The 24185-nt window shown below is 55.4% G+C and overlaps 4 protein-coding genes across 4 annotated transcripts; 2 read left to right on the plus strand and 2 right to left on the minus strand.

Annotated features, from left to right (window-relative positions):
• Positions 1 to 15824: 15824 nt before the first annotated feature.
• Positions 15825 to 16730, minus strand: IUM83_07913 (Excinuclease ABC subunit A; the record flags this gene model as incomplete). Its single annotated transcript, XM_067932249.1, has 3 exons — positions 15825 to 16208; positions 16272 to 16564; positions 16634 to 16730. The coding sequence occupies 3 exons, from the start codon at positions 16728 to 16730 to the stop codon at positions 15825 to 15827; spliced, it is 774 nt and encodes a 257-aa protein (XP_067783020.1).
• Positions 16731 to 18317: 1587 nt separating this feature from the next.
• On the plus strand, positions 18318 to 19745 carry IUM83_07914 (UDP-glucose 6-dehydrogenase; the record flags this gene model as incomplete). Its single annotated transcript, XM_067932250.1, has 1 exon — positions 18318 to 19745. One exon carries the CDS (start codon positions 18318 to 18320, stop codon positions 19743 to 19745), a length of 1428 nt encoding a protein of 475 aa, XP_067783023.1.
• Positions 19746 to 20362: 617 nt separating this feature from the next.
• IUM83_07915 (uncharacterized protein) lies at positions 20363 to 21022 on the plus strand (the record flags this gene model as incomplete). Its single annotated transcript, XM_067932251.1, has 3 exons — positions 20363 to 20501; positions 20563 to 20776; positions 20869 to 21022. The coding sequence occupies 3 exons, from the start codon at positions 20363 to 20365 to the stop codon at positions 21020 to 21022; spliced, it is 507 nt and encodes a 168-aa protein (XP_067783022.1).
• Positions 21023 to 21123: 101 nt separating this feature from the next.
• On the minus strand, positions 21124 to 24041 carry IUM83_07916 (adenylate kinase; the record flags this gene model as incomplete). Its single annotated transcript, XM_067932252.1, has 2 exons — positions 21124 to 21650; positions 21725 to 24041. 2 exons carry the CDS (start codon positions 24039 to 24041, stop codon positions 21124 to 21126), a joined length of 2844 nt encoding a protein of 947 aa, XP_067783024.1.
• Positions 24042 to 24185: the final 144 nt, after the last annotated feature.

Genomic DNA, 24185 nt, shown 5'->3' on the forward strand with positions numbered 1-24185 from the left:
CGCAGACTTGCTCGATGCGTCCATCGTGCAAGTCGCGCGTGAAGCGCTTCCAGCTCATGGCTGGAAGCGAAGTCAACTCCGACGCCGTCGTCGGAGGACTAGCGAGTTCCTTTTCCTGATACTGGAATCCAGTATCGGTGCGCGTCAAGACGCTTAGCGTCTTGACATTCGGCGTCACCACCGCAGTCTGCCCAGCAGACTGCTCTTGTTGCGTCTCGGTCCCGGACCGAGACTTGCGCAGCGTTTTCCGCTTGCGCCGTCTTCTTGTTGTGCGGAGCCCGGCTCCGCACAGTTGTTCTTCTTGTCCAGGCCCGGCCGTGGACAGTCGTTCGCCGGCGGACCCTGTCCGCGGGCGCGCGGTATCAAGCCCGGCTTGACCGCATGGCGCTTCGTCGTGCAGCCCGGCTGCACGACAGCATGCAAATTGCGTCAGTGCGGTACGTTTGCAACCGTCCGCACTGTTTGCAGCGTCAACTCCCGGAGTTGACACGCCTTCGTCACCTCGACGCCATTCATTGGCGGAGCCCCTCATGACCGAGGGTGCGTCGGCTCCCGGAGCCGACGCGTCGTTGTCGACCTGACCTCTTCGGGTCAGGGACTGTCCCTTACACGCTTGAACGTGGGTGTTGGTTCCCGGAACCAACACATCTTTTTCTTCCGACGTCGGCAGCATTGCCGACGTGGGTCTCACTTGTGCGCGCCCTCGCGCACCCCTTGGGCACCCCGGGACAGCGGCATTAAGCGCTGTCTCGACTGATAAGCCGCGCGCACCTGCTGGTGCGTGCGCTGCGGTAACAGGGCCATCGCTCTCTGTTCCGCTGTCGCGTCCGAAGCGCACGAGCGTGCGCTTCTTCCAGTCAATTACCGGATCATGCCGTGCAAGCCACGGCATGCCCATAACAACGTCGAACTTATCGTCCAGGTCCAGGACGATAAAGTGTTCGACAAACACCCGTTGTTTGTACGAGAAGCGCACGTTCACGACGCGCTTCTCGGTCTTTACGATGGCACCTGTTGCCAGTCGTACCTCCAGAAGACTTCGAGGTGTATCTACCTCCTCGAAGTCAAGTCTCGGCAGGCTCCGTAGTCGAACAAAGTTGTTCGACGCGCCTGAATCCACCAAAGCTCGAAGAGAGTCACTCGCTCTCTTCGAGTAAACCTTCAAGATGACTAGGTTTGGCCTGTCATCTTGTTTCTTGCAGTGAGAGCTGGTCTCACTGGGGGCTGCAGTCCTCAGTGTCGCGTGCCCGATGTCGGCACGCGCGACTGCATAACCAGTAGGGCGCCCCGCGCCTACTGGATGTTCACGTTTTTTGTTTGTTCGCGGCGATGCCCAGCATCGCCACGACGGCCACTATTGTAGTGCACGGGAGCCGTGCACTCTCTGGCCAAGTGACCGATCCTTCCGCAACGGAAGCATCGCACATTATTTCCGTGCTGCTGGTGACCAGCAGTCGTTGCATTCGAGAGGTCCATTGGTTCCGGACCTCCCGTGCTCACTACCGGGCGCGGTTGCGATCTCGGCACGCTCGCATGCAGTTTAGCCTGCCGCAGGCTAAACTCTTCTTGCATTGCGAGAGTAATCGCAGCTTCGAGAGTACTCGGGTACTCTCGGAAGAGATAGGTCTTCACAGGCCCATCTCTCAGTCCCTTCATGAACGTGACGACTTTAGTCGCCTCGTCTATCGGGTTGGTCACGATGTTCGAGACCAAGTACCGTGCACGCTGCGCGTAAGCATGGACGTCATGCTTACCCTGCTGCAGGTCGAGGAATTCCGCCCTCGACCGGAACTCATTTTGCGGGGGCTCAAACGCTCGTTTGAGCTCCTCTTTGAATATCTCGTACGTGCTAAAGCACGTAGGATCTGAGAGTCGGCGTCCGTACGCCCAACTCCTCGCTCGTCCGCCAAGACATGACATGGCGAACGCAACCTTTGACAACGGGTCGACGATACGTCGAGCCGCTATGGCTGTGTCGAGTTCGACAAGCCATCGGAGGAGAGGCTCGCCCTCTCTTCCTACATAATTGCTCACGCTCAATTTTAATGATTGAGCACGCGGTGTCGTCCCCGACGACGCCGCATCGCGCTGCTCCTTCATGATGAATCCCAGAGCAACACCATGTTGCTCCGTCGGCGATAGCGTACGCAGCATTGTAGTTATCGCCGCCTCCCCAATGACTGTTGACAGTCGTTGGAGGGCCTCCCACTCTGGATCCGACAGGTGGGGGCAGTCCGCGCGTGCAACATGAGTTGCAGGCGTATTGGAGCTCTCCATGGGCACCTCCGTGCTCATGTGGTTCTCGGCTCCGCGTTCGTACACCTCGTACGAACGTCAAGTAGTCGGTCGTTGGACGGACTACAAAGTGCTACCAGGTGTAGTGGGCCTACTTTGGCTCACTACTTTAGCTTACACGTTGCGCTACGTGTATGAGGAAGCGTAGGGGTTTATTAATAATTTGAATTAATTATACTTGAGTCCACAAGTATAATATAAATCAAATAAAACACCAAATAGGTAGTTTAAGGTAAAATGAGAACTGTATTGTTTGTGAATTGATCTTCCTCTAAAATCTGCTAAAAACTGTTTATCATCTATGAAAGGGTTGACAGCGGCTGGCTGTCAGAGCCCCGCTAATATGCATGTCTCTGATTAGTAGAAAGATGCTGCTTTCTACCAACAGGATCTTTTGGGTAAGTGTGGACCACTCACTGTGGTGGTCCACTTCAATGTATCCATTGGTGTGTCTTACACCAATGTGAGGAAGTATCTAAAACCTTTAACAGATATTTATCTGTTAAACCATAAGTGACAAATGTCATGCACAAGTGACAGTTGTCACTTGTGACCGTTATCGTGCACAAGTGACTGTTGTCACTTGTGTGTGTAACCCCGTTACACCTGCGACTTTCAACAGGTGCGTGACGCACTTGTTGCGCTCGGTGCGCGACTTCGCACCGAGCTACTTCGATGATGTATTCATCCACAGCCGGGCTGTGGATGGGAAGACCGACGTAGAGATGCACAGGGTGCATCTCCGAAAGCTACTTGAGCTTATGCGAAAGCATAAGCTCTACGCGAACCTGAAGAAGTGTATCTTCGGGGCGAGCGAGATACCCGTCCTCGGGTGTCTCGTAGGGAAGAATGGTGTTCGCCCTGACCCGGAAAAGGTCAGAGTGGTTAACGAATGGCCAACGCCTTCAAGTGTCAAGGAACTGAGGCAGTTGCTTGGCTTGGCCACGTACTTGTGCAAGTACGTGGAGGATTATGCGGGCAAGATCCGCCCGCTGTCACAACTTCTTAAGAAAGAAGCTGTGTGGAATTGGACACCCGATTGCCAAAAGGCATTCGATGCAGTCAAGCGGGGCTTGACTGAGGCGCCGATCTTGGCAGTGGCTGACCAAGATCGCCCATTTCACGTAGTGTGTGACGCATCCGATTTCGCGATCGGATGCGCGTTGATGCAGCACGATCACGAGGGCCGTGATCGTGTCGTCTACTACCAATCGCGTCAGCTGAAGCCAGCTGAGCGCAACTATCCGGTGCATGACAAGGAACTCCTTGCCATGAAGTATGCACTCGCAAAGTTCCGAGTGTATTTGCTTGGAAGTAGACCATTTGTGGTCTACACCGACCACGCTTCACTGCGTACCGCAGTGAAGTCGCCACACATATCACAAAGAATGGCGAGATGGCTCTCATTCTTTGCGGAGTATAACTTCCGGGTCGAATACAAACCCGGAAGATTGAATGTAGTGGCCGACGCGTTATCACGTCGGCCGGACTATGCAGAAGCTGTTGACGTCAATGCCATTGACGTCATGCGATCGAGCAAACCACATCATCTCTGTTGGATGATGTGAAGGCCGCGTACGCGCACGACGCGGACGCGAAGATCTTGCTGGCCTATGGCACAGCGCCTTCTGACAAGTCCCGTCAGAAGCTGCCCAAGCACCTTCGAGCGCGTGCACACCGCTTTCGTGTGCACGACGGACTACTGCTTTACAATGCAGTCGACGACAACGGGAATCGCGTTGTTGTGCCAAATGACCATGACCTGCGACTCAGGATCATGTACGAGTATCATGATGCCCCGACAGCGGGACATCTCGGACGTGAGAAGACTTACGTCCTTCTCACGCGCGACTTCTACTGGTACCACCAGTATAGAGTGGGTGCGCAAGTACATCCGTGCTTGCGAGGTATGCCAACGCGTAAAGCCTGCGCCATTCGCGCAGGCTCCATTACAATCACTACCGACTCCGTCGGAGTGCTGGAAGTCCATGTCTTTGGACTTCATCTTCCCCCGGATAGCGGAGGGAACACCGGTGTTGTGGTCTTTGTAGACCGCTTCAGCAAGATGCTACATCTTGCTGCGGTGCCGGCAGAGGTGACCGCGAAGCAGACGGCCCGTCTGCTCGTCGACATGGTGTTCAAACACCATGGCATGCCGTCCGACATCGTGTCGGACAGAGACCCGCGCTTCACAGCGCACCTGTGGCAAGAAGTGTTTACACTTCTTGGGAGCCAGCTTTCCATGTCGACTGCGGATCATCCGCAGACGGACGGTCAAACCGAGCGCGTGAATCGCGTGCTCGTCGATATGTTGAAGAGCTACGCTCACTCGTTCCAATACTGGAGCGAGTGTTTATCGATGGCAGAGTTTGCCATCAATAACTCAGTGCATGCCTCGACCGGGCATACACCGTTCTACGTGAATGCTATGCGGCATCCACGTCTACCGAGTTTACTCGGAGTGATGGCTCCCACTTTAAGTGGGGGAGGATCTACGACTGCAATACAGCAGCCGCAGAAAACCGCTGACACTTGCACAGTGTCAGCTGCAACAATGGACAAACCACATGAGTCTGCGCAGGGCGCCCCGACCACGGGTCTGCGCAGGGCGCAGACACCGCAAAGAACCACGCAGAGGCCGGGCCTCTAGCGGAGAGCGAGCTGAATGACTTCAGCCCGGATGCAATCAGTTTCACCAACAAAAGACAAGCCGTAATTCGGTTTGTCCAAGATGCAATAGCAGCTTCTGTTGATCAACAGAAGCTGAACGCAGACAATGTGGGCAGAGGCAACACAAATGAATTTAAAGTTGGTTCATTAGTTTTGTTAGCTACACAAAACCTGCCTAGACATGCAGTTTCGGATTTCAGAGCAAGCAAGCTTGCTCCGCGCTTCATCGGGCCATTCACTGTGTTGGCACGGCACGGCAACGCATACACGCTAGACATACCGTCTAGCATGCGCCTCCATCCGACCTTTTACGTCGGGCGGCTGAAGCCATACCGGCAGCACGAGCCATCTAGCTCGGCTGACCCGAAGCCTCGGCAGGAGCCGAGGCAGAAGCGGAGGACTTGGCCTCGGCGACGAGCAACCCCTTCATCTGGGTCCCCAGCTCGACCTGGATATTCGAGGTGGTCTGCGAGACCGCCGCGACTTGGGCCTTCTGGTTCGCCAGCTCCTGTTTCAGGGCGGCGAACTCAGCGCCCTACAGACGCTCCACGGCGGTCACCCAGTCGTGGAGAGGCGCATACTGATCAGCCCGGGGATGATCATACCCGGGGCGTGTTCCCACCCCCGCCACCGCCGATCCGTGACGCCCGCGGATCAACCCGCTGGATTGTTGAGCAGATTGTTGACCATAGTATCCCGAAAACGAACCCTCAAGGGGCTCGTTTTCGTATTCGTTGGAGAGGATTTCCTCCCCATCAAGATACATGGGAGCCGCGGAACGTCTTGCTGGAGGACGTTCCGGAAATGGTGAGGGCGTACGAGGAGCAGTACGCGCTGGTGCAGCGGAAGTAATACGAGCGCTGCGATCATCGCCAGCGCCCGAACCCTCATGTGCTAAGAACTTAGCACGGAGCTCTTTGAGACTCTCGGGCACACGGAACGACGTGTACCCGTTCAGGTCGCGGTCGCTCAAGCGGACCGCGCCTGGAAAGCACTTCGTGCACTGAAAGCCCTCGGGCACAGCGCACGGCACATTTGCCTCGTCAGCAGCAACGTGGAGTTGCTCCAACTTTCCACGCTTCGAGTACGTCTCGAAGCGATCACGCGCTTGCTTAATCCGATCACGGCAAGCACTCGGCCTCTTGTTGAAGTTTTCAACAAAGGCGTTCCAGCTTTGACAAAGTGCCTGCCATTCGGGCACTTTGCTGCAAGAAGAGGTCTTCTTGCTTTGAAACCATCGGAGCTCATGAAAGAGTCCGATGTAGTAATCGCGCCTTTGATGCGATTCCGCATCAAAGTGCAGCTCGGCAGCCACAGCGTCATCTTTGATGGCGCTGCATACGTACAGCAGCACCTCATTCGGAGGTACCGAGTTCCCATACCGGTCCGCGATCTCGGATGCGGACGGCATCCATGGATCGCGCACTGCAGGTGCAGCGCGCGGAGAGCCTTGAGCTTTAACATCACACGCTGCAGCAGCAGCGCGCGGAGTACTGAGAGCCCCAGCGGAAGCGAGTGGGGTATCGCTCTCAGTACGCGAACGCTTCGAACTCGAAGCGTCCGATTCGTCCCCTTCACGCGGGCGAACGTTCTTGGCGTGAGGGTCGAGCGATTCGCTCGACACTGAGTCTTTACGCTTTGAGGGCGAGTCCTCCTCGCCCTCCATGTCTTCATCGTCGTCGTCGAAGTCGACGACGTCGCCGTACTTCGCCTTCTGGCGTTCGAAGTAGTCGTCGATGGAGAGATGACTCCCCACCGACTTTGCAGACTTCTTCTGAGGCGCGCTCATCGTTGAATGAGCGCGGATTTCTTCTCCAAACGCGGAGAATTCACGACTGGTCAATTCCGAAGATTGACGTGCGGAGACCCCGCGCGTCTAACCTTAAGGGGGGGATGGTGTAACAGGGTTACACGCACAAGTGGCTGCAAGCCACTTGCGAATTTAACAGATAGGTTATCTGTTAAAGGTTTGGATACTTCCTCACCTTGGTGTAAGACACACCAATGGATACATTGAAGTGGACCACCACAATGAGTGGTCCACACATACCCAAAGATCCTATTGGTAGAAAGCAGCATCTTTCTACCAATCAGAGTCATGCATATTAGCGGGCTCTGACAGCCAGCCGCTGCCAACCCTTTCATAGACGATAAACAGTTTTTAGCAGATTTTAGAGGAAGATCAATTTACAAGCAATACAGTTCTCATTTTACCTTAAACTAGCTACTTGGAGTCTTGCATAAGTTAACTTATATTTGTGTATTCAAATACAATTAACCTAAGTAATTACTAAGTACTTACGCTTCCTCATACACGTTGCGCAACGTGTAAGCTAAAGTAGTGAGTCAAGTTAGACCCACTACAGATGCCGTCCGCGTCCGAGATTGCGGACCGGTATGGGAACTCGGTACCTCCGAATGAGGTGCCGCTGTACGTATGCAGCGCCATCAAAGATGACGCTGTGGCTGCCGAGCTGCACTTTGATGCGGAATCGCATCAAAGGCGCGATTACTACATCGGACTCTTTCATGAGCTCCGATGGTTTCAAAGCAAGAAGACCTCTTCTTGCAGCAAAGTGCCCGAATGGCAGGCACTTTGTCAAAGCTGGAACGCCTTTGTTGAAAACTTCAACAAGAGGCCGAGTGCTTACCGTGATCGGATTAAGCAAGCGCGTGATCGCTTCGAGACGTACTCGAAGCGTTGAAAGTTGGAGCAACTCCACGTTGCTGCTGACGAGGCAAATGTGCCGTGCGCTGTGCCCGAGGGCTTTCAGTGCACGAAGTGCTTTCCAGGCGCGGTCCGCTTGAGCGACCGCGACCTGAACGGGTACACGTCGTTCCGTGTGCCCGAGAGTCTCAAAGAGCTCCGTGCTAAGTTCTTAGCACGTGAGGGTTCGGGCGCTGGCGATGATCGCAGCGCTCGTATTACTTCCGCTGCACCAGCGCGTACTGCTCCTCGTACGCCCTCACCATTTCCGGAACGTCCTCCAGCAAGACGTTCCGCGGCTCCCATGTATCTTGATGGGGAGGAAATCCTCTCCAACGAATACGAAAACGAGCCCCTTGAGGGTTCGTTTTCGGGATACTATGGTCAACAATCTGCTCAACAATCCAGCGGGTTGATCCGCGGGCGTCACGGATCGGCGGTGGCGGGGGTGGGAACACGCCCCGGGTATGATCATCCCCGGGCTGATCAGTATGCGCCTCTCCACGACTGGGTGACCGCCGTGGAGCGTCTGCAGGGCGCTGAGTTCGCCGCCCTGAAACAGGAGCTGGCGAACCAGAAGGCCCAAGTCGCGGCGGTCTCGCAGACCACCTCGAATATCCAGGTCGAGCTGGGGACCCAGATGAAGGGGTTGCTCGTCGCCGAGGCCAAGTCCTCCGCTTCTGCCTCGGCTCCTGCCGAGGCTTCGGGTCAGCCGAGCTAGATGGCTCGTGCTGCCGGTATGGCTTCAGCCGCCCGACGTAAAAGGTCGGATGGAGGCGCATGCTAGACGGTATGTCTAGCGTGTATGCGTTGCCGTGCCGTGCCAACACAGTGAATGGCCCGATGAAGCGCGGAGCAAGCTTGCTTGCTCTGAAATCCGAAACTGCATGTCTAGGCAGGTTTTGTGTAGCTAACAAAAGTAATGAACCAACTTTAAATTCATTTGTGTTGCCTCTGCCCGCATTGTCTGCGTTCAGCTTCTGTTGATCAACAGAAGCTGCTATTGTGTCTTGGACAAACCGAATTACGGCTTGTCTTTTGGTGATGAAACTGATTGCATCCGAGCTGAAGTCATTCAGCTCGCTCTCCGCTAGAGGCCCGGCCTCTGCGTGGTTCTTTGCGGTGTCTGCGCCCTGCGCAGACCCGTGGTCGTTGGCCTTGTTGTTGGGTGAGTCTGCGCCCTGCGCAGACTCATGTGGTTTGTCCATTGTTGCAGCTGACACTGTGCAAGTGTCAGCGGTTTTCTGCGGCTGCTGTATTGCAGTCGTAGATCCTCCCCCACTTAAAGTGGGAGCCATCACTCCGAGTAAACTCGGTAGACGTGGATGCCGCATAGCATTCACGTAGAACGGTGTATGCCCGGTCGAGGCATGCACTGAGTTATTGATGGCAAACTCTGCCATCGATAAACACTCGCTCCAGTATTGGAACGAGTGAGCGTAGCTCTTCAACATATCGACGAGCACGCGATTCACGCGCTCGGTTTGACCGTCCGTCTGCGGATGATCCGCAGTCGACATGGAAAGCTGGCTCCCAAGAAGTGTAAACACTTCTTGCCACAGGTGCGCTGTGAAGCGCGGGTCTCTGTCCGACACGATGTCGGACGGCATGCCATGGTGTTTGAACACCATGTCGACGAGCAGACGGGCCGTCTGCTTCGCGGTCACCTCTGCCGGCACCGCAGCAAGATGTACCATCTTGCTGAAGCGGTCTACAAAGACCACAACACCGGTGTTCCCTCCGCTATCCGGGGGAAGATGAAGTCCAAAGACATGGACTTCCAGCACTCCGACGGAGTCGGTAGTGATTGTAATGGAGCCTGCGCGAATGGCGCAGGCTTTACGCGTTGGCATACCTCGCAAGCACGGATGTACTTGCGCACCCACTTATACTGGTGGTACCAGTAGAAGTCGCGCGTGAGAAGGACGTAAGTCTTCTCACGTCCGAGATGTCCCGCTGTCGGGGCATCATGATACTCGTACATGATCCTGAGTCGCAGGTCATGGTCATTTGGCACAACAACGCGATTCCCGTTGTCGTCGACTGCATTGTAAAGCAGTAGTCCGTCGTGCACACGAAAGCGGTGTGCACGCGCTCGAAGGTGCTTGGGCAGCTTCTGACGGGACTTGTCAGAAGGCGCTGTGCCATAGGCCAGCAAGATCTTCGCGTCCGCGTCGTGCGCGTACGCGGCCTTCACATCATCCAACAGAGATGATGTGGTTTGCTCGATCGCATGACGTCAATGGCATTGACGTCAACAGCTTCTGCATAGTCCGGCCGACGTGATAACGCGTCGGCCACTACATTCAATCTTCCGGGTTTGTATTCGACCCGGAAGTTATACTCCGCAAAGAATGAGAGCCATCTCGCCATTCTTTTGTGATATGTGGCGACTTCACTGCGGTACGCAGTGAAGCGTGGTCGGTGTAGACCACAAATGGTCTACTTCCAAGCAAATACACTCGGAACTTTGCGAGTGCATACTTCATGGCAAGGAGTTCCTTGTCATGCACCGGATAGTTGCGCTCAGCTGGCTTCAGCTGACGCGATTGGTAGTAGACGACACGATCACGGCCCTCGTGATCGTGCTGCATCAACGCGCATCCGATCGCGAAATCGGATGCGTCACACACTACGTGAAATGGGCGATCTTGGTCAGCCACTGCCAAGATCGGCGCCTCAGTCAAGCCCCGCTTGACTGCATCGAATGCCTTTTGGCAATCGGGTGTCCAATTCCACACAGCTTCTTTCTTAAGAAGTTGTGACAGCGGGCGGATCTTGCCCGCATAATCCTCCACGTACTTGCACAAGTACGTGGCCAAATAAGCAACTGCCTCAGTTCCTTGACACTTGAAGGCGTTGGCCATTCGTTAACCACTCTGACCTTTTCCGGGTCAGGGCGAACACCATTCTTCCCTACGAGACACCCGAGGACGGGTATCTCGCTCGCCCCGAAGATACACTTCTTCAGGTTCGCGTAGAGCTTATGCTTTCGCATAAGCTCAAGTAGCTTTCGGAGATGCACCCTGTGCATCTCTACGTCGGTCTTCCCATCCACAGCCCGGCTGTGGATGAATACATCATCGAAGTAGCTCGGTGCGAAGTCGCGCACCGAGCGCAACAAGTGCGTCACGCACCTGTTGAAAGTCGCAGGTGTAACGGGGTTACACACACAAGTGACAACAGTCACTTGTGCACGATAACGGTCACAAGTGACAACTGTCACTTGTGCATGACATTTGTCACTTATGGTTTAACAGATAAATATCTGTTAAAGGTTTTAGATACTTCCTCACATTGGTGTAAGACACACCAATGGATACATTGAAGTGGACCACCACAGTGAGTGGTCCACACTTACCCAAAAGATCCTGTTGGTAGAAAGCAGCATCTTTCTACCAATCAGAGACATGCATATTAGCGGGGCTCTGACAGCCAGCCGCTGTCAACCCTTTCATAGATGATAAACAGTTTTTAGCAGATTTTAGAGGAAGATCAATTCACAAACAATACAGTTCTCATTTTACCTTAAACTACCTATTTGGTGTTTTATTTGATTTATATTATACTTGTGGACTCAAGTATAATTAATTCAAATTATTAATAAACTCCTACGCTTCCTCATACACGTAGCGCGACGTGTAAGCTAAAGTAGTGAGCCAAAGTAGGCCCACTACAGCAGGGGCGTTCTTAAGCCCCTGTGGCATTACTAGCCATTCCCAGAGCATGCCGCTTGGCGTGCTCACTGCCGTGAGAGGGATATCGCTCTCACGCATTAGGATTTGATAAAATCCATCTCGCAAGTCGAGAGCACTGTAAACGGTGCTCCCGGTCATCGAATCGATGATAACATCTTTTCGCGGTATCGGCGTCTGCGCCGGTACCGTCGCATCGTTCAGCTTGTTGTAGGCATGAACGATGCGCCATCCGCCCTGTGGCTTCTTGACACAGAACGTCGGAGCACTGTGCGGGGACTTTGATTCCCGCACTTGTCCTGCTTTACGACGACTTTCAAAGAAGTCGTCGATCGCTTTCACTTGCTCTCGCGGCAGTGGCCACTGCCGCGTGACACAGTACTTCGTGCCCGGCACGAGATCAATCTCGTGCTGAATGCCCTTATCCTGCGGAAGCTCCGCAGGAATCTCTTCCGGGAGTACGTCTTTGTACTCCCTCAACAGTTCGTAATAGGGACTCGACTTCAGCGAGTCCCAACTTTGTTCCTCGAAGCGCTCTCGCTTCGTCTCGCACTGAGAGTGTCTTCACTCTCAGTGGTACTTCCCATGAAGAGCTGCCTCAGCTCTTCGCTCTCGCTCTCCGTTCTTTCGCTGTCCGAAAGAACGCAGACTTGCTCGATGCGTCCATCGTGCAAGTCGCGCGTGAAGCGCTTCCAGCTCATGGCTGGAAGCGAAGTCAACTCCGACGCCGTCGTCGGAGGACTAGCGAGTTCCTTTTCCTGATACTGGAATCCAGTATCGGTGCGCGTCAAGACGCTTAGCGTCTTGACATTCGGCGTCACCGCCGCAGTCTGCCCAGCAGACCGCTCTTGTTGCGTCTCGGTCCCGGACCGAGACTTGCGCAGCGTTTTCCGCTTGCGCCGTCTTCTTGTTGTGCGGAGCCCAGCTCCACACAGTTGTTCTTCTGGTCCAGGCCCGGCCGTGGACAGTTGTTCGCCGGCGGACCCTGTCCGGGGGCGCGCGGTATCAAGCCCGGCTTGACCGCATGTTCCTTCGTGCAGCCCGACTGCACGGTAATGTGTCCCTTCGCCGGCAGACCCTGTCTGCGGGCGCGCGGTATCAAGCCTGGCTTGATCGCATGGCGCTTCGTGCAGCTCGGCTGCACGGTAATGTGTCCCTTCGCCGGCAGACCCTGTCTGCGGGCGCGCGATATCAAGCCTGGCTCGATCGCATGGCGCTTCGTCGTGCAGCCCGGCTGCACGACAGTATGCAAATTGCGTCAGTGCGGTACGTTTGCAACCGTCCGCACTGTTTGCAGCGTCAACTCCCGGAGTTGACACGCCTTCGTCACCTCGACGCCATTCATTGGCGGAGCCCCTCATGACCGAGGGTGCGTCGGCTCCCGGAGCCGACGCGTCGTTGTCGACCTGACCGCTTCGGGTCAGGGACTGTCCCTTACACGCTTGAACGTGGGTGTTGGTTCCCGGAACCAACACATATTTTTCTTCCGACGTCGGCAGCATTGCCGACGTTGGTCTCGCTTGTGTGCGCCCTCGCGCACTTCTTGGGCACTCCGGGACAGCATCATTAAGCGCTATCTCGACTGGTGAGCCGCGCGCACCTGCTGGTGCGCGCGCTGCGGTAACAGGGCCATCGCTCTCTGTTCCGCTGTCGCGTCCGAAGCGTACGAGCGCGCGCTTCTTCCAGTCTATCACCGGATCATGCCGTGCAAGCCACGGCATGCCCATTACTACGTCGAACTTATCGTCCAGGTCCAGGACGATAAAGTGTTCGACAAACACTCGTTGTTTGTACGAGAAGCGCACGTTCACGACGCGCTTCTCGGTCTTTACGATGGCACCTGTTGCCAGTCGTACCTCCAGAAGACTTCGAGGTGTATCTACCTCCTCGAAGTCAAGTCTCGACAGGCTTCGTAGTCGAACAAAGTTGTTCGACGCGCCTGAATCTACCAAAGCTCGAAGAGAGTCACTCGCTCTCTTCGAGTAAACCTGCAAGATGACTAGGTTCGGCCTGTCATCTTGTTTCTTGTAGTGAGAGCTGGTCTCACTGGGGGCTGCAGTCCTCAGTGTCGCGTGCCCGATGTCGGCACGCGCGACTGCATTACCAGTAGGGCGCCCCGCGCCTACTGGATGTTCGCGTTTTTTGTTGGTCCGCGGCGATGCCTAGCATCGCCACGACGGCCACCTCCAGGGGGCATGGGAGCTGTGCACTCCCGTGCAAAGTGACCGATCCTTCCGCAACGGAAGCATCGCACGTTACCTCCCTGTTGCTGGTAACCAGCAGTTGTTGCGTTCGAGAGGTCCATTGGTTCTGGACCTCCCGGCCTCGCTACCGGGCGCGGTTGCGGCCTCGGCACGTTCACATGCAGTTTAGCCTGCCGCAGGCTAAACTCTTCTTGCATTGCAAGAGCAATCGCAGCTTCGAGAGTACTCGGGTACTCACGGAAGAGATAGGTCTTCACAGGCCCATCTCTGAGCCCTTTTATGAACGTGACGACCTTGGTCGCCTCGTCAATCGGGTTAGTCACGATATTTGATACCAAATATCGTGCGCGCTGCTCGTAAGCATGGACGTCATGGTTACCCTGCTGAAGGTCGAGGAATTCCGCCCTCGACCGGAACTCGTTTTGCGGGGGCTCAAACGCTTGTTTGAGCTCCTCTTTGAACACTTCATACGTGCTGAAGCACGTAGGATCGGAGAGTCGGCGTCCATACGCCCAACTCCTTGCGCGTCCGCCAAGGCAGGACATGGCGAACGCGACCTTCGACAGCGGGTGGACGATGCGTCGAGCCGCTATGGCTGTGTCGAGTTCGACAAGCCATCGGAGGAGAGGCTCGCCCTCTCTTCCCACGTAATTGCTTACGCTCAACTTTAATGGTTGAGCACGCGGTGTCGTCCCTGACGACGCCGTCACTGAGGAAGCAGCGTCACGCTGCTCCTTCATGATGAATCCCAGAGCAACACCATGTTGCTCCGTCGGCGATAGCGTACGCAGCATTGTAGCTATCGCCGCTTCTCCAATGACTGTTGACAGTCGTTGGAGGGCCTCCCACTCTGGGTCGGACAGGTAGGGGCAGTCAGCGCGTGCAACATGCGTTGCAGGCGTGTTGGAGCTCTCCATGGGCACCTCCGTGCTCATGTGGTTCTCGGCTCCGCGTTCGTACACCGCGTACGAACGTCAAGCAGTCGGTCGTTGGACGGACTACGAAGTGCTACCAGGTGTAGTGGGTCTAACTTGACTCACTACTTTAGCTTACACGTTGCGCAACGTGTATGAGGAAGCGTAAGTACTTAGTAATTACTTAGGTTAATTGTATTTGAATACACAAATATAAGTTCAGTAAGATAGGATTCCAAGTGACTTAGATTAGGTAAAATGAGAACTGTATTGTTTGTAAATTGATCTTCCTCTAAAATCTGCTAAAAACTGTTTATCGTCTATGAAAGGATTGACAGCGGCTGGCTGTCAGAGCCCCGCTAATATGCATGACTCTGATTGGTAGAAAGATGCTGCTTTCTTCCAATAGGATCTTTGGGTATGTGTGGACCACTCATTGTGGTGGTCCACTTCAATGTATCCATTGGTGTGTCTTACACCAAGGTGAGGAAGTATTCAAAACTTTTAACAGATAACCTATCTGTTAAATTCACAAGTGGCTTGCAGCCACTTGTGCGTGTAACCCCGTTACAGCATCCATGGATCGCGCGCTGCACCTGCAGCGCGCGGAGACCCTTGAGCTTTGACATCACGCGCTGCAGCAGCAGCGCGCGGAGTACTGAGAGCCCCAGCGAAAGCGAGTGGGATATCGCTCTCAGTACGCGAACGCTTCGAACTCGAAGCGTCCGATTCGTCCCCTTCACGCGGGCGAACGTTCTTGGCGTGAGGGTCGAGCGATTCGCTCGACACTGAGTCTTTACGCTTTGAGGGCGAGTCCTCCTCGCCCTCCATGTCTTCATCGTCGTCGTCGAAGTCGACGACGTCGCCGTACTTCGCCTTCTGACGCTCGAAGTAGTCGTCGATGGAGAGATGACTCCCCATCGACTTTGCAGACTTCTTCTGAGGCGCGCTCATCGTTGAATGAGCGCGGATTTCTTCTCCAAACGCGGAGAATTGACGAATGGTCAATTCCAAAGATTGACGTGCGGAGACCCCGCGCGTCTAACCTTAAGGGGGGGATGGTGTAACGGGGTTACACGCACAAGTGGCTGCAAGCCACTTGTGCATCAAGCCCCAAGCATGAGCACCAATACAGCCTTCAAGGCTCAAGAAACATTTACGTCAACGTTGTAATCGCGATTCTAGCCCATGATGGCTACCGGTAATGCAATAGGCTCAGCCTACAGATAAATCCAGGAGTCTGTAGTTAACTACTAACATAAATAGAGGTTCTCTGACCCCCCCCCCCTATATTGTATTGAGCCCAATAATAAACAGTATATTAAAAAACTGATTAAGCTTATTTATTGTATTGCACCATGTTTTTGAGCGGAGGATTTTCAGCTTGGTGCACGGAGAGGATAAACTGTCGGTTCGTAGCGTTCTGATATGCATTGCGAGGTGTCAATGCAGGAGCAAGTCGTGTCGTTTCGACTGGTTTGTCTGGAAAGTTGCCAAGACTACGCCCTCGGGGCGCGGCTGTATTTGCGATAGCAGTACATTGACGAATTCGGGGTGAAACCCCACGCCGTGCCAAGGACGAAGTTGTCATAGCTGGATCCGAGTCCGGAGGTGCCGGCACAATTCCGAAAGTAGCAGCTAAGGCGCGCTTAGCCTGCCATTTCTCGAGTCGCACGGTTCGTGGGGTCACCTTGTCGAAGAGTGCTGGAAAGGCACCAAGATGCTAAACCAGGGCACGTGAATGAGACCAACCGCTGGTTGACACAGTGAAGACTGGGGCACGTACTCTATCGGGGAAGTATGACCCTGGTCCACGCTGTGAAGCTTGACAATGGGGCCTGTGAAATCTCGCTACGCTTGACTTCAGAGCAACTCCAGTGCTGCCCTTCTTGTTGACCAGTACGCCAAGGTCGCTGGAGTCCTGAGGGTTGTAGAACCGCTGGACAGTCGATGTGGGGGTAGGATTCACGTCTCGCTCTGTGCGATAGAGGGACAACGGCTTGTATCTCTGAGCGTTGCCAGCCAGTGAGTTCCATTCCTCGCGAAAGAGGGCTCCGGGGCCACGCGCAGTTGCAAGCTCTGGATACCGGCGTCAATCGTTAGTTATATTAGTGGACGATTAGCCGAGAGTTCGCGATGCGTTCGTACCATCCCCTCGATTAGTGAACAAGGTGGGGCGGAATGGTGTGTACTGCAGCTGTCCGTCTGCTTCGCGGTTCATGCGCAACTCCATCGGCAGCAGCATTTGTAAAATGCTGCCCTTTGTATTTTGGGTGCGTGGCGAAAGACTGTAGATCATCAAGAATAGTTTTCGTCCAAGGGTCTCCTAGACGCGATATGAACGCGTCTATTACTCGCGAGTGTTCTTGTATTCATGTAAGTGATGGGCTGCAAACAGCTATAGACTCTCATGCTGATGACGTGTACTTGGAGAGCTCTACAAAGCGCTCGTCCACGTTTCCAAGAAGGTCAAGATGCAGATCGATCAAGCTGGAACGTGCCGGTAGAAGTTAGTAGAACGAAGTATTAACGCCAGGAGTCTTTGGTATTGCCACCTCGTCATCTACATATAACAGAGCTTCCTCACACGTACCTGGAATGCTGACGCTAAAATCACAGAGCCCCGCGCAAACGTTCAGTGATAACGCGAATGCTACAAGTACAGTGGTATCACTCCACCATCGACTAGCGATCCCCGCTCCCTAGATTGTATTTTTCGTAGCTCAATGTACATGTAGTGCTCCCACGATTCCACTTCACTAACTCGTTTGAATTTCAGATTCCGAAGCAAGGTGCATAATACTACTTTAAAACACTAAGATACATGCACCGCTGCCAAGTCGAGATGGTTTTGCAAGCAAGGTGTTTGCTGGTCTTTCAAACGCACGCCAGGTGGCGTCTTGAGTCAAGCGGCAGCGGCTTTGCTGGATCCGTGCTGGTAAAGTGTGGTCCATGTGCGACGCGTCCACCTGGTCGTCGTCGAACACCGGAGCTTACGGTACGGATCTACTGTAGCGTGTTGATTATCTAATCTGTGTATACCCTTGGCCTTTCCTCGTGTCCTCGCTCGCTGCCACTGCCGTCCGCGCAGATTCGGGTCGAGGCGAGATGATTTGAGGAAATCCATGTGTAAAACGGGTGTCGCCCATATCTATCTACCATGCGGACGTGGGGCGAGGAACGACAGGTCCACGCTCATTGAAGCGGTTGCAGATGGGATCAAGCCCAGATCGGGGCCACGTGTTATGATACTGTACACAGTAACAGTAAATGCAGCCCGACATTGGAATCGGAGTCTTAACAGTTCGCCTCATTTCGAACCGTGCTAGTGATTCCTAGTGAATACTACATGTGAATACTTCGCAGTCTCAAGGTAGATACTATACTTCCTGTTCGTGGCGAGCGGCAAGCCTTTTTCACTGACCTAAACTTCAGACTTCAGGAAAAGGGAGACTTGGCTCCCTTTTGATTATGGCCGCGATAGTGCTTTCCGCCCACTGCAGGACGCGAAAATTCGCTTCCGGTGACACCTCCACCACCGCCAAAGGCGATCTCGACGCCCATATGCCTTCCGTCTCCATCTGCCGCAGTCGTCAGCTCGCCGTGCCGCGGCAACAGAGCCCGGGCTAACCGCCAAGATCGTCCAAGATCTCGCGACCGCCCATTGGTGGAAAAACGGCCCAATCCGCGCGCGCCGTCCCTTCAGTTTCAAGGCGCCCCTCGACCCGAGCCACGCACTATTGAATCCGCCACGTGCCCCGCAAGCGCCGCCGGCCCAAGAGCAAGAGCAAGAGAGCCACACGACCTCACACACACACACAGCAGCAGCACCATGTCCGAGTTCAAAATGACCATCTGCTGCATGGGCGCCGGCTACGTGGGCGGCCCCACCATGGCCGTGATCGCCGCCAACTGCCCGGACGTGAAGGTGGTGGTCGTGGACGTGTCGGAGAAGCAGATCGCCAAGTGGAACGCGCCCGACGAGATCCCCATCTACGAGCCGGGCCTGAAGGCGCTCGTGGACGCGCGCCGCAACAAGAACCTGTTCTTCTCCACCGACCTGGACAAGTACATCAACGAGGCCGACATCATCTTCGTGTGCGTGAACACGCCCACCAAGACGAGCGGCATCGGCGCCGGCAGCGCCGCCGACACGAAGAACTGCGAGGCCTGCGCGCGCAAGATCGCGGACGTGGCCACGCAGGGCAAGATCGTGGTGGAGAAGTCCACGGTGCCCGTGCGCACGTCCGAGAGCATCAAGGCCGTGCTGCGCGCCAACTCGAAGGGCCTCAAGTTCGAGGTGCTGTCCAACCCGGAGTTCCTGGCCGAGGGCACGGCCATCGACGACCTGCAGAAGCCCAGCCGCATCCTGATTGGCGGCGCCGAGACCGCCGAGGGCCACGCTGCCGTGGACAAGCTCGTGAGCGTCTACGCCCACTGGGTGCCTCGCGAGCGCATCATCACGACCAACGTCTGGTCCTCGGAGCTGTCCAAGCTCGTGGCCAACGCCTTCCTGGCGCAGCGCATCTCGAGCATCAACTCCATCTCGGCCGTGTGCGAGGCCACGGGCGCTAACGTCCATGAAGTGGCGCGCGCCGTGGGCGCCGACGACCGCATCGGCGGCAAGTTCCTCAATTGCTCGGTGGGCTTCGGCGGCTCGTGCTTCCAGAAGGACATCCTGAACCTGGTGTACCTGGCCGAGAGCTTCCACCTGCCCGAGGTGGCCGACTACTGGCGCCACGTCGTGACCATGAACGAGTACCAGAAGACCCGCTTCGCCACGACCATGATCCGCCGCATGTTCAACACGGTGACCAACAAGAAGATCTGTATTTTCGGCTTCGCCTTCAAGAAGGACACGGGCGATGTGCGCGAGACCCCCGCCGCCACGATCGTCAAGTACCTGCTGGAGGAGAAGGCCAACGTGGCCGTGTACGACCCGCAGGTCAAGCTGGAGGACATGATGCACGAGCTCGAGTACCAGGGGGTGAACCCCACAAGTCACCCGCTCATGGGGAAGCTGCTCAAGGTGTACAACGACCCGTACGAGGCCGCCAAGGACTCGCACGCCATCGCCGCGCTCACCGAGTGGGACGAGTTCAAGACGCTCGACTACGCCAAGATCTACGAGAACATGACCAAGCCCGCCTTCTTCTTCGACGGCCGCAACATCCTGCCGCACGATAAGATCGCCGAGCTCGGCGCCAAGGTGTACGTCATCGGCCGCGCCGACGTCATTTCGGGTGAGCTCTCCTTTTAAAGTAGCGCCGGCCAGGTAGCCGCACCGAGCAGCGTCGTATTTTCTTCGTGCTTTTCCTAACGTAAATCAAATCAAACCCTGAAAGCGCCTACTCGTTGTCGAGAGTCCAACAGCGCGTCAAGTCGTACAGGTCCACCATTTGCGGTCCAATTGTCCATGAGACAAGGCAAGCCGATTCAAAGACTCCCTACTACGCTCGACTAGCCCAACATTACCGCAACGACGGAACGCGTGTCTGATACCATAGCAGTCTTCTACGAGCAGCACTGCGTATACATGTACATGTACATATTTGTACACTAATCTCTGCTATCTCAGCTCGTAGCAATGTAAGTTTTACTCCTGGACGTGAAGCAGCGATCGCTCAAAAGGAAAGTAACCTTATACACGTCCTGCACTATCTAATTCTGTCTGTCGTACGTCTACTGGTATTGCGGTTTTTGCCTCTCTGTCACGCCTTACAATACAACACGCATAGTGTACGACGTACACTACATGCATATTGTAGTGCAGCAAGTTGCTGGTGGTGCGTCTTCCTCTTCACTGCTGCCACCGAATGTTTGTGCCGTGCATTGTGTGTCGTTCGCGCTTCTCTCCATCAAAAATCTGTCGGCGTCATGGGCGAAAGCTGCTCGGAATTCCTCGCGGGCGCGGGGCTCTTCATCTTCAACGGCGTGGACTTGGTCGCGGGCGTGGCGCTTTGCATCTACAGCCTCTACCTTGGCACGAACCACTACGCGCCCGCGTGGCTCTACGGTGCGTTGCAGCGTGTCTACAGTCCACTGCACCGGTCACGGTCTCACATTGTGTATCGTAGTTCCATTGCTGGCGATCGGCAGCGTTTTGGTGGCTGCCTCGCTCATGAGCAGCTGCGGACTGGCCTTCCGGGGCTGCTCGAGGTGCATGGCGCTGTCGTCCGACGTGCTGGTGTGGATTTCGCTTGCAGAATTGGGCCTGGCAGTCGTCATCTTCACGCAAGGAGGATCCATCGACAAGTTCCTTCGTGAGCACAGCAGCGAACTCAAGCTCAGGTTGGTTGCACAACCGATGAAGTAGTTGGTTGCTGTGTACCTTGTGAAGATTTAGATATGGTAACGTGTCATTTGGTTGTGTATGGATGCAGTGATGACCAATTGGCCCAATTCGAGCGTCACAAGTTCTACCCGGCGTATGCATTGCTGGCTCTGTGCTTCATGGAGGCTTTGCGTCAGCGTTACAGCACTACGCTGCACCACGCTCGCCTCCGTCGTCAGTACCAGTACGAAATGCTGACTTAATCCCCTACAAAAGTCACCGTTGACCTCTTCGCTGATGAGGGGAAGAAAATCAAACTGTATTGAGGAACGTGTTGGATTAAGAGCTAACCAGAGAACCCGTGCTAGTGGATCGTGTTACGACCAGCATCAGTCGCGTTGCCGTCGGAAGATACTATGTTGTTGCCAACAGCGCCAACTTCGGAAGTGGTAGCTCGCGGACGCCCTTTCTGTTTCTTCTCCTTTTTGCCCCCAAGTCCCAAGAACTCGAAGCACTTGTGCGTCCAGGATCGGACAGTGAGCCCGAAGCCCTTCACGCCCATACCTTTTACGATCACAGGCTCGCCTTGTCCTTGTTGAAGTTCTTCATTGGTACTCAGATCAAGCGTGAAATTCAGGAGAAACGGGAGTTCGTCTCGGTGGAAGGCGTACAATATGGACGTCTTGGCTTTATCATGTTTGTCGTGCTTGGTAACTTTCGCCTTCTTGTTAGCGGCGGCATTCTTTTCCTCGTCCTGTTGCTTCAGCCGAGCGATTGTAGTAATGGACGGATCTCCACGCACGAAACGGAAGCCGCTGGTAACTGCGGGACGGTGGCAGGTCTCAGGAAGACATAGTAGCAGACAATCCTTGTCCTTGAAGTGTTCAAACACTAAGCAATCGTAGTGTCAAGATCAAAAGTTAGCCGTTAAAAATGTGAGCAATGGAGGAGTGTTTGATACATACCATATGAGAGGAAGAGCGGCGCGCGCGTCTGATGCGTGGGGGCCATACTGAAAAGCGACACAATGGCAGCATTGTTGCGGAGCAAGCATCGTTCAGCTCCTCCAAGAAGTTGTTCAGCGACTTGACCAACTGGGCGAGTTCCGTCAGCCTGAATCAACTCGCAGACTCCCCCGAGTGCTGAAACTACAGCTTTGCTGTGTGCATGAAACTGTTCAAGTCGCGTCCGCACGGTCTCCTCGGTATCATCACTGCGCTGAATGACGCGATCGGCTACTTCCGGCGGCGGAGGGTTGAATGCCATGTGATACGTCTTGCCGGTCTCTGGATCGAGACGTCGACCAGCAATGCGCTTTACGACTTCGTCATCAGGGACGTCAAGTGCCAGAACGCAGTCCGGAATTGTGCGCGCTGCAAGCAGTGCTTGGGCCTGAGCTTCAGTTCGAGGGAATCCATCCAGAAGCCAGCCACGAGCCTTGCAATCGGGCTGTTCCAGTCGTTCAAGCACCACACCCACGATAAGTTCATCTGGAACAAGCTGGCCTCCATCCATGTATCCCTGTGCTTGTTTTCCCAGTGATGTGCCGTCACGAATGGCCTGGCGAAGCATGTCGCCAGTTGACAGATGCACAACGTGTAGTGCGCGCACCAAAAGCTCGCACTGTGTGCCTTTACCACTTGCTGGAGCACCAGTGATGATCAGGCGTGGAGGGTTACGAACTCGAAGCGGTCCGCGAGACCCCCGAGCTCTGTAGGTTTCGTGCACCAGCTTTTTCGTAGTGCTGTCTCGAGATTTAGCAGCATCAACGTGAATCACTGTCGATATCTTGACAAAATTTTGGCGAACCGCTTCACGATGCTCTCGATAAAGAGCAAGTCTGCGACCCACTGGTGCTAGTGAAGTTTCCGCCCTCACTTCGCCTTCTTCGTCACGCTGACTCGCATCATCGTCTGACAGCTCCAGTATTGCCACCACATCAGGCTTTCCGCCATGGCCGATAAGCACACGCGCTTGAGTATCCGTACGAGGAAATCCTTCCAACAACCACCCGCGAGTCTTGCAGTCAGGCTGGACTAAGCGAGCCAGCACCAGATCTTGTACGATGTCGTCTGGAACGAGGTCGCCGGCATTCATAAAGCGGTTCAGATCCGCATAGTCCCCCGACGGATCGCTCGCAGCCTCGCGTAGTAGGTCTCCAGTACAAACGTACACAACGCCAAACTGCTTCACCAATCTCTTGCTCTGTGTACCTTTGCCAGATCCGGTCGGCCCAAGCAAAATAATGTTAGGAGGCCCACCAACAGGTCGAGCCAGACTTCGCGGTGGGTTTGTCTGCAGCGGAGTTGGTGCTGGCGCAGGCGCGATCGAAGAGCTGGCTGCTGCTGGTGGAGGCGGCATTGACGAGGAATCTGAAGTTGCAGCAGGTGCTGCGCTTGACGTCAGTGTCGGCGTTGGGAGCTCCTCTGGCATTGGGTTCGCCTTCCGGTAGATATCGGAGAACAACCGCGCGTAGCTGTCAACCTGGTCCGTGTCGATGGAGTCTGTACACGCCAACAAACCGCACGGCTGCTGAGTGTCAACACATTGCGCGACGAAGCACGCCCGATGCTCGTCCTGGTTCGTCAGGACTCGAGTCGGGTCCGTTGCGGCGTCGAACCAGGCGTTGGCTGCGTGGCGCTTCTGGTCCTCGTTCTTCCTCACCATGGCTTGCAGCTGATCCACCTCAGCCTCGGAAGACAGCGGTTGTCGTACAAATACACTGGGGCAGTAGTCCGCTCTCACTGCGCGGTAGAACATGAGCAGGCCTCCCGTGCTCAGCCCCACCGCGTCGTAGCACGAGAAGGTCTGCGAGAAGACCCCGAGCTCCTCGACGTCCACGCCCACGTGCACTGCCAAGACCACGCCGCCCAGCTCCGGCTGCAGCTTGAAGAGCTGGTGCAGCAGCGCCGCCAGCACCCTGTGCTCCGTGCTCACCTCCGGGTCGTAGCGGAAGGCCATGAGCATCAGGCAGCCGTTGGGCTTGCCGAACAGCAGGCGCTTCTTGAGGTAGTCGCGCACCTCGGGCCAGCGCGCCAGCGCCGCCGGGATCTGGTCGTCGAACGACGCGAAGCCCGCGAGAGCGGCTGGTGCTGAGGTGTCTTCGCCCGTCGCGTCCTTGGGCGGCGGCTGCTCCGCGCAAAGCGTGACTTGCGACGTCTCGATGAGCGCGCCGGCGTGCGTGAGCCCGAAGAGCTTGCGGCGCGTGCCCGAGTCCGGCGCCGGCAGCGACTCCACGGCCGCCTCGTCCGCGCCGTTGCATGCGCGCACCGACAGCTCCATGGGCCCGAGCTCGATGGAGAGAGAGAGAGAGAGAGAGAGAGGTTGGTTATGAACTCGTCCTGGAATGGAACGGATCATGCGCCCGGAATAGCGTTCTATTTCGAAGCCTCTCGCAGCAAAAACTTGACTAAAGTCTCTCCCTGA

Source organism: Phytophthora cinnamomi (assembly GCF_018691715.1).
Source record: "Phytophthora cinnamomi strain GKB4 chromosome Unknown Contig102, whole genome shotgun sequence".
NCBI lineage: Eukaryota > Oomycota > Peronosporomycetes > Peronosporales > Peronosporaceae > Phytophthora > Phytophthora cinnamomi.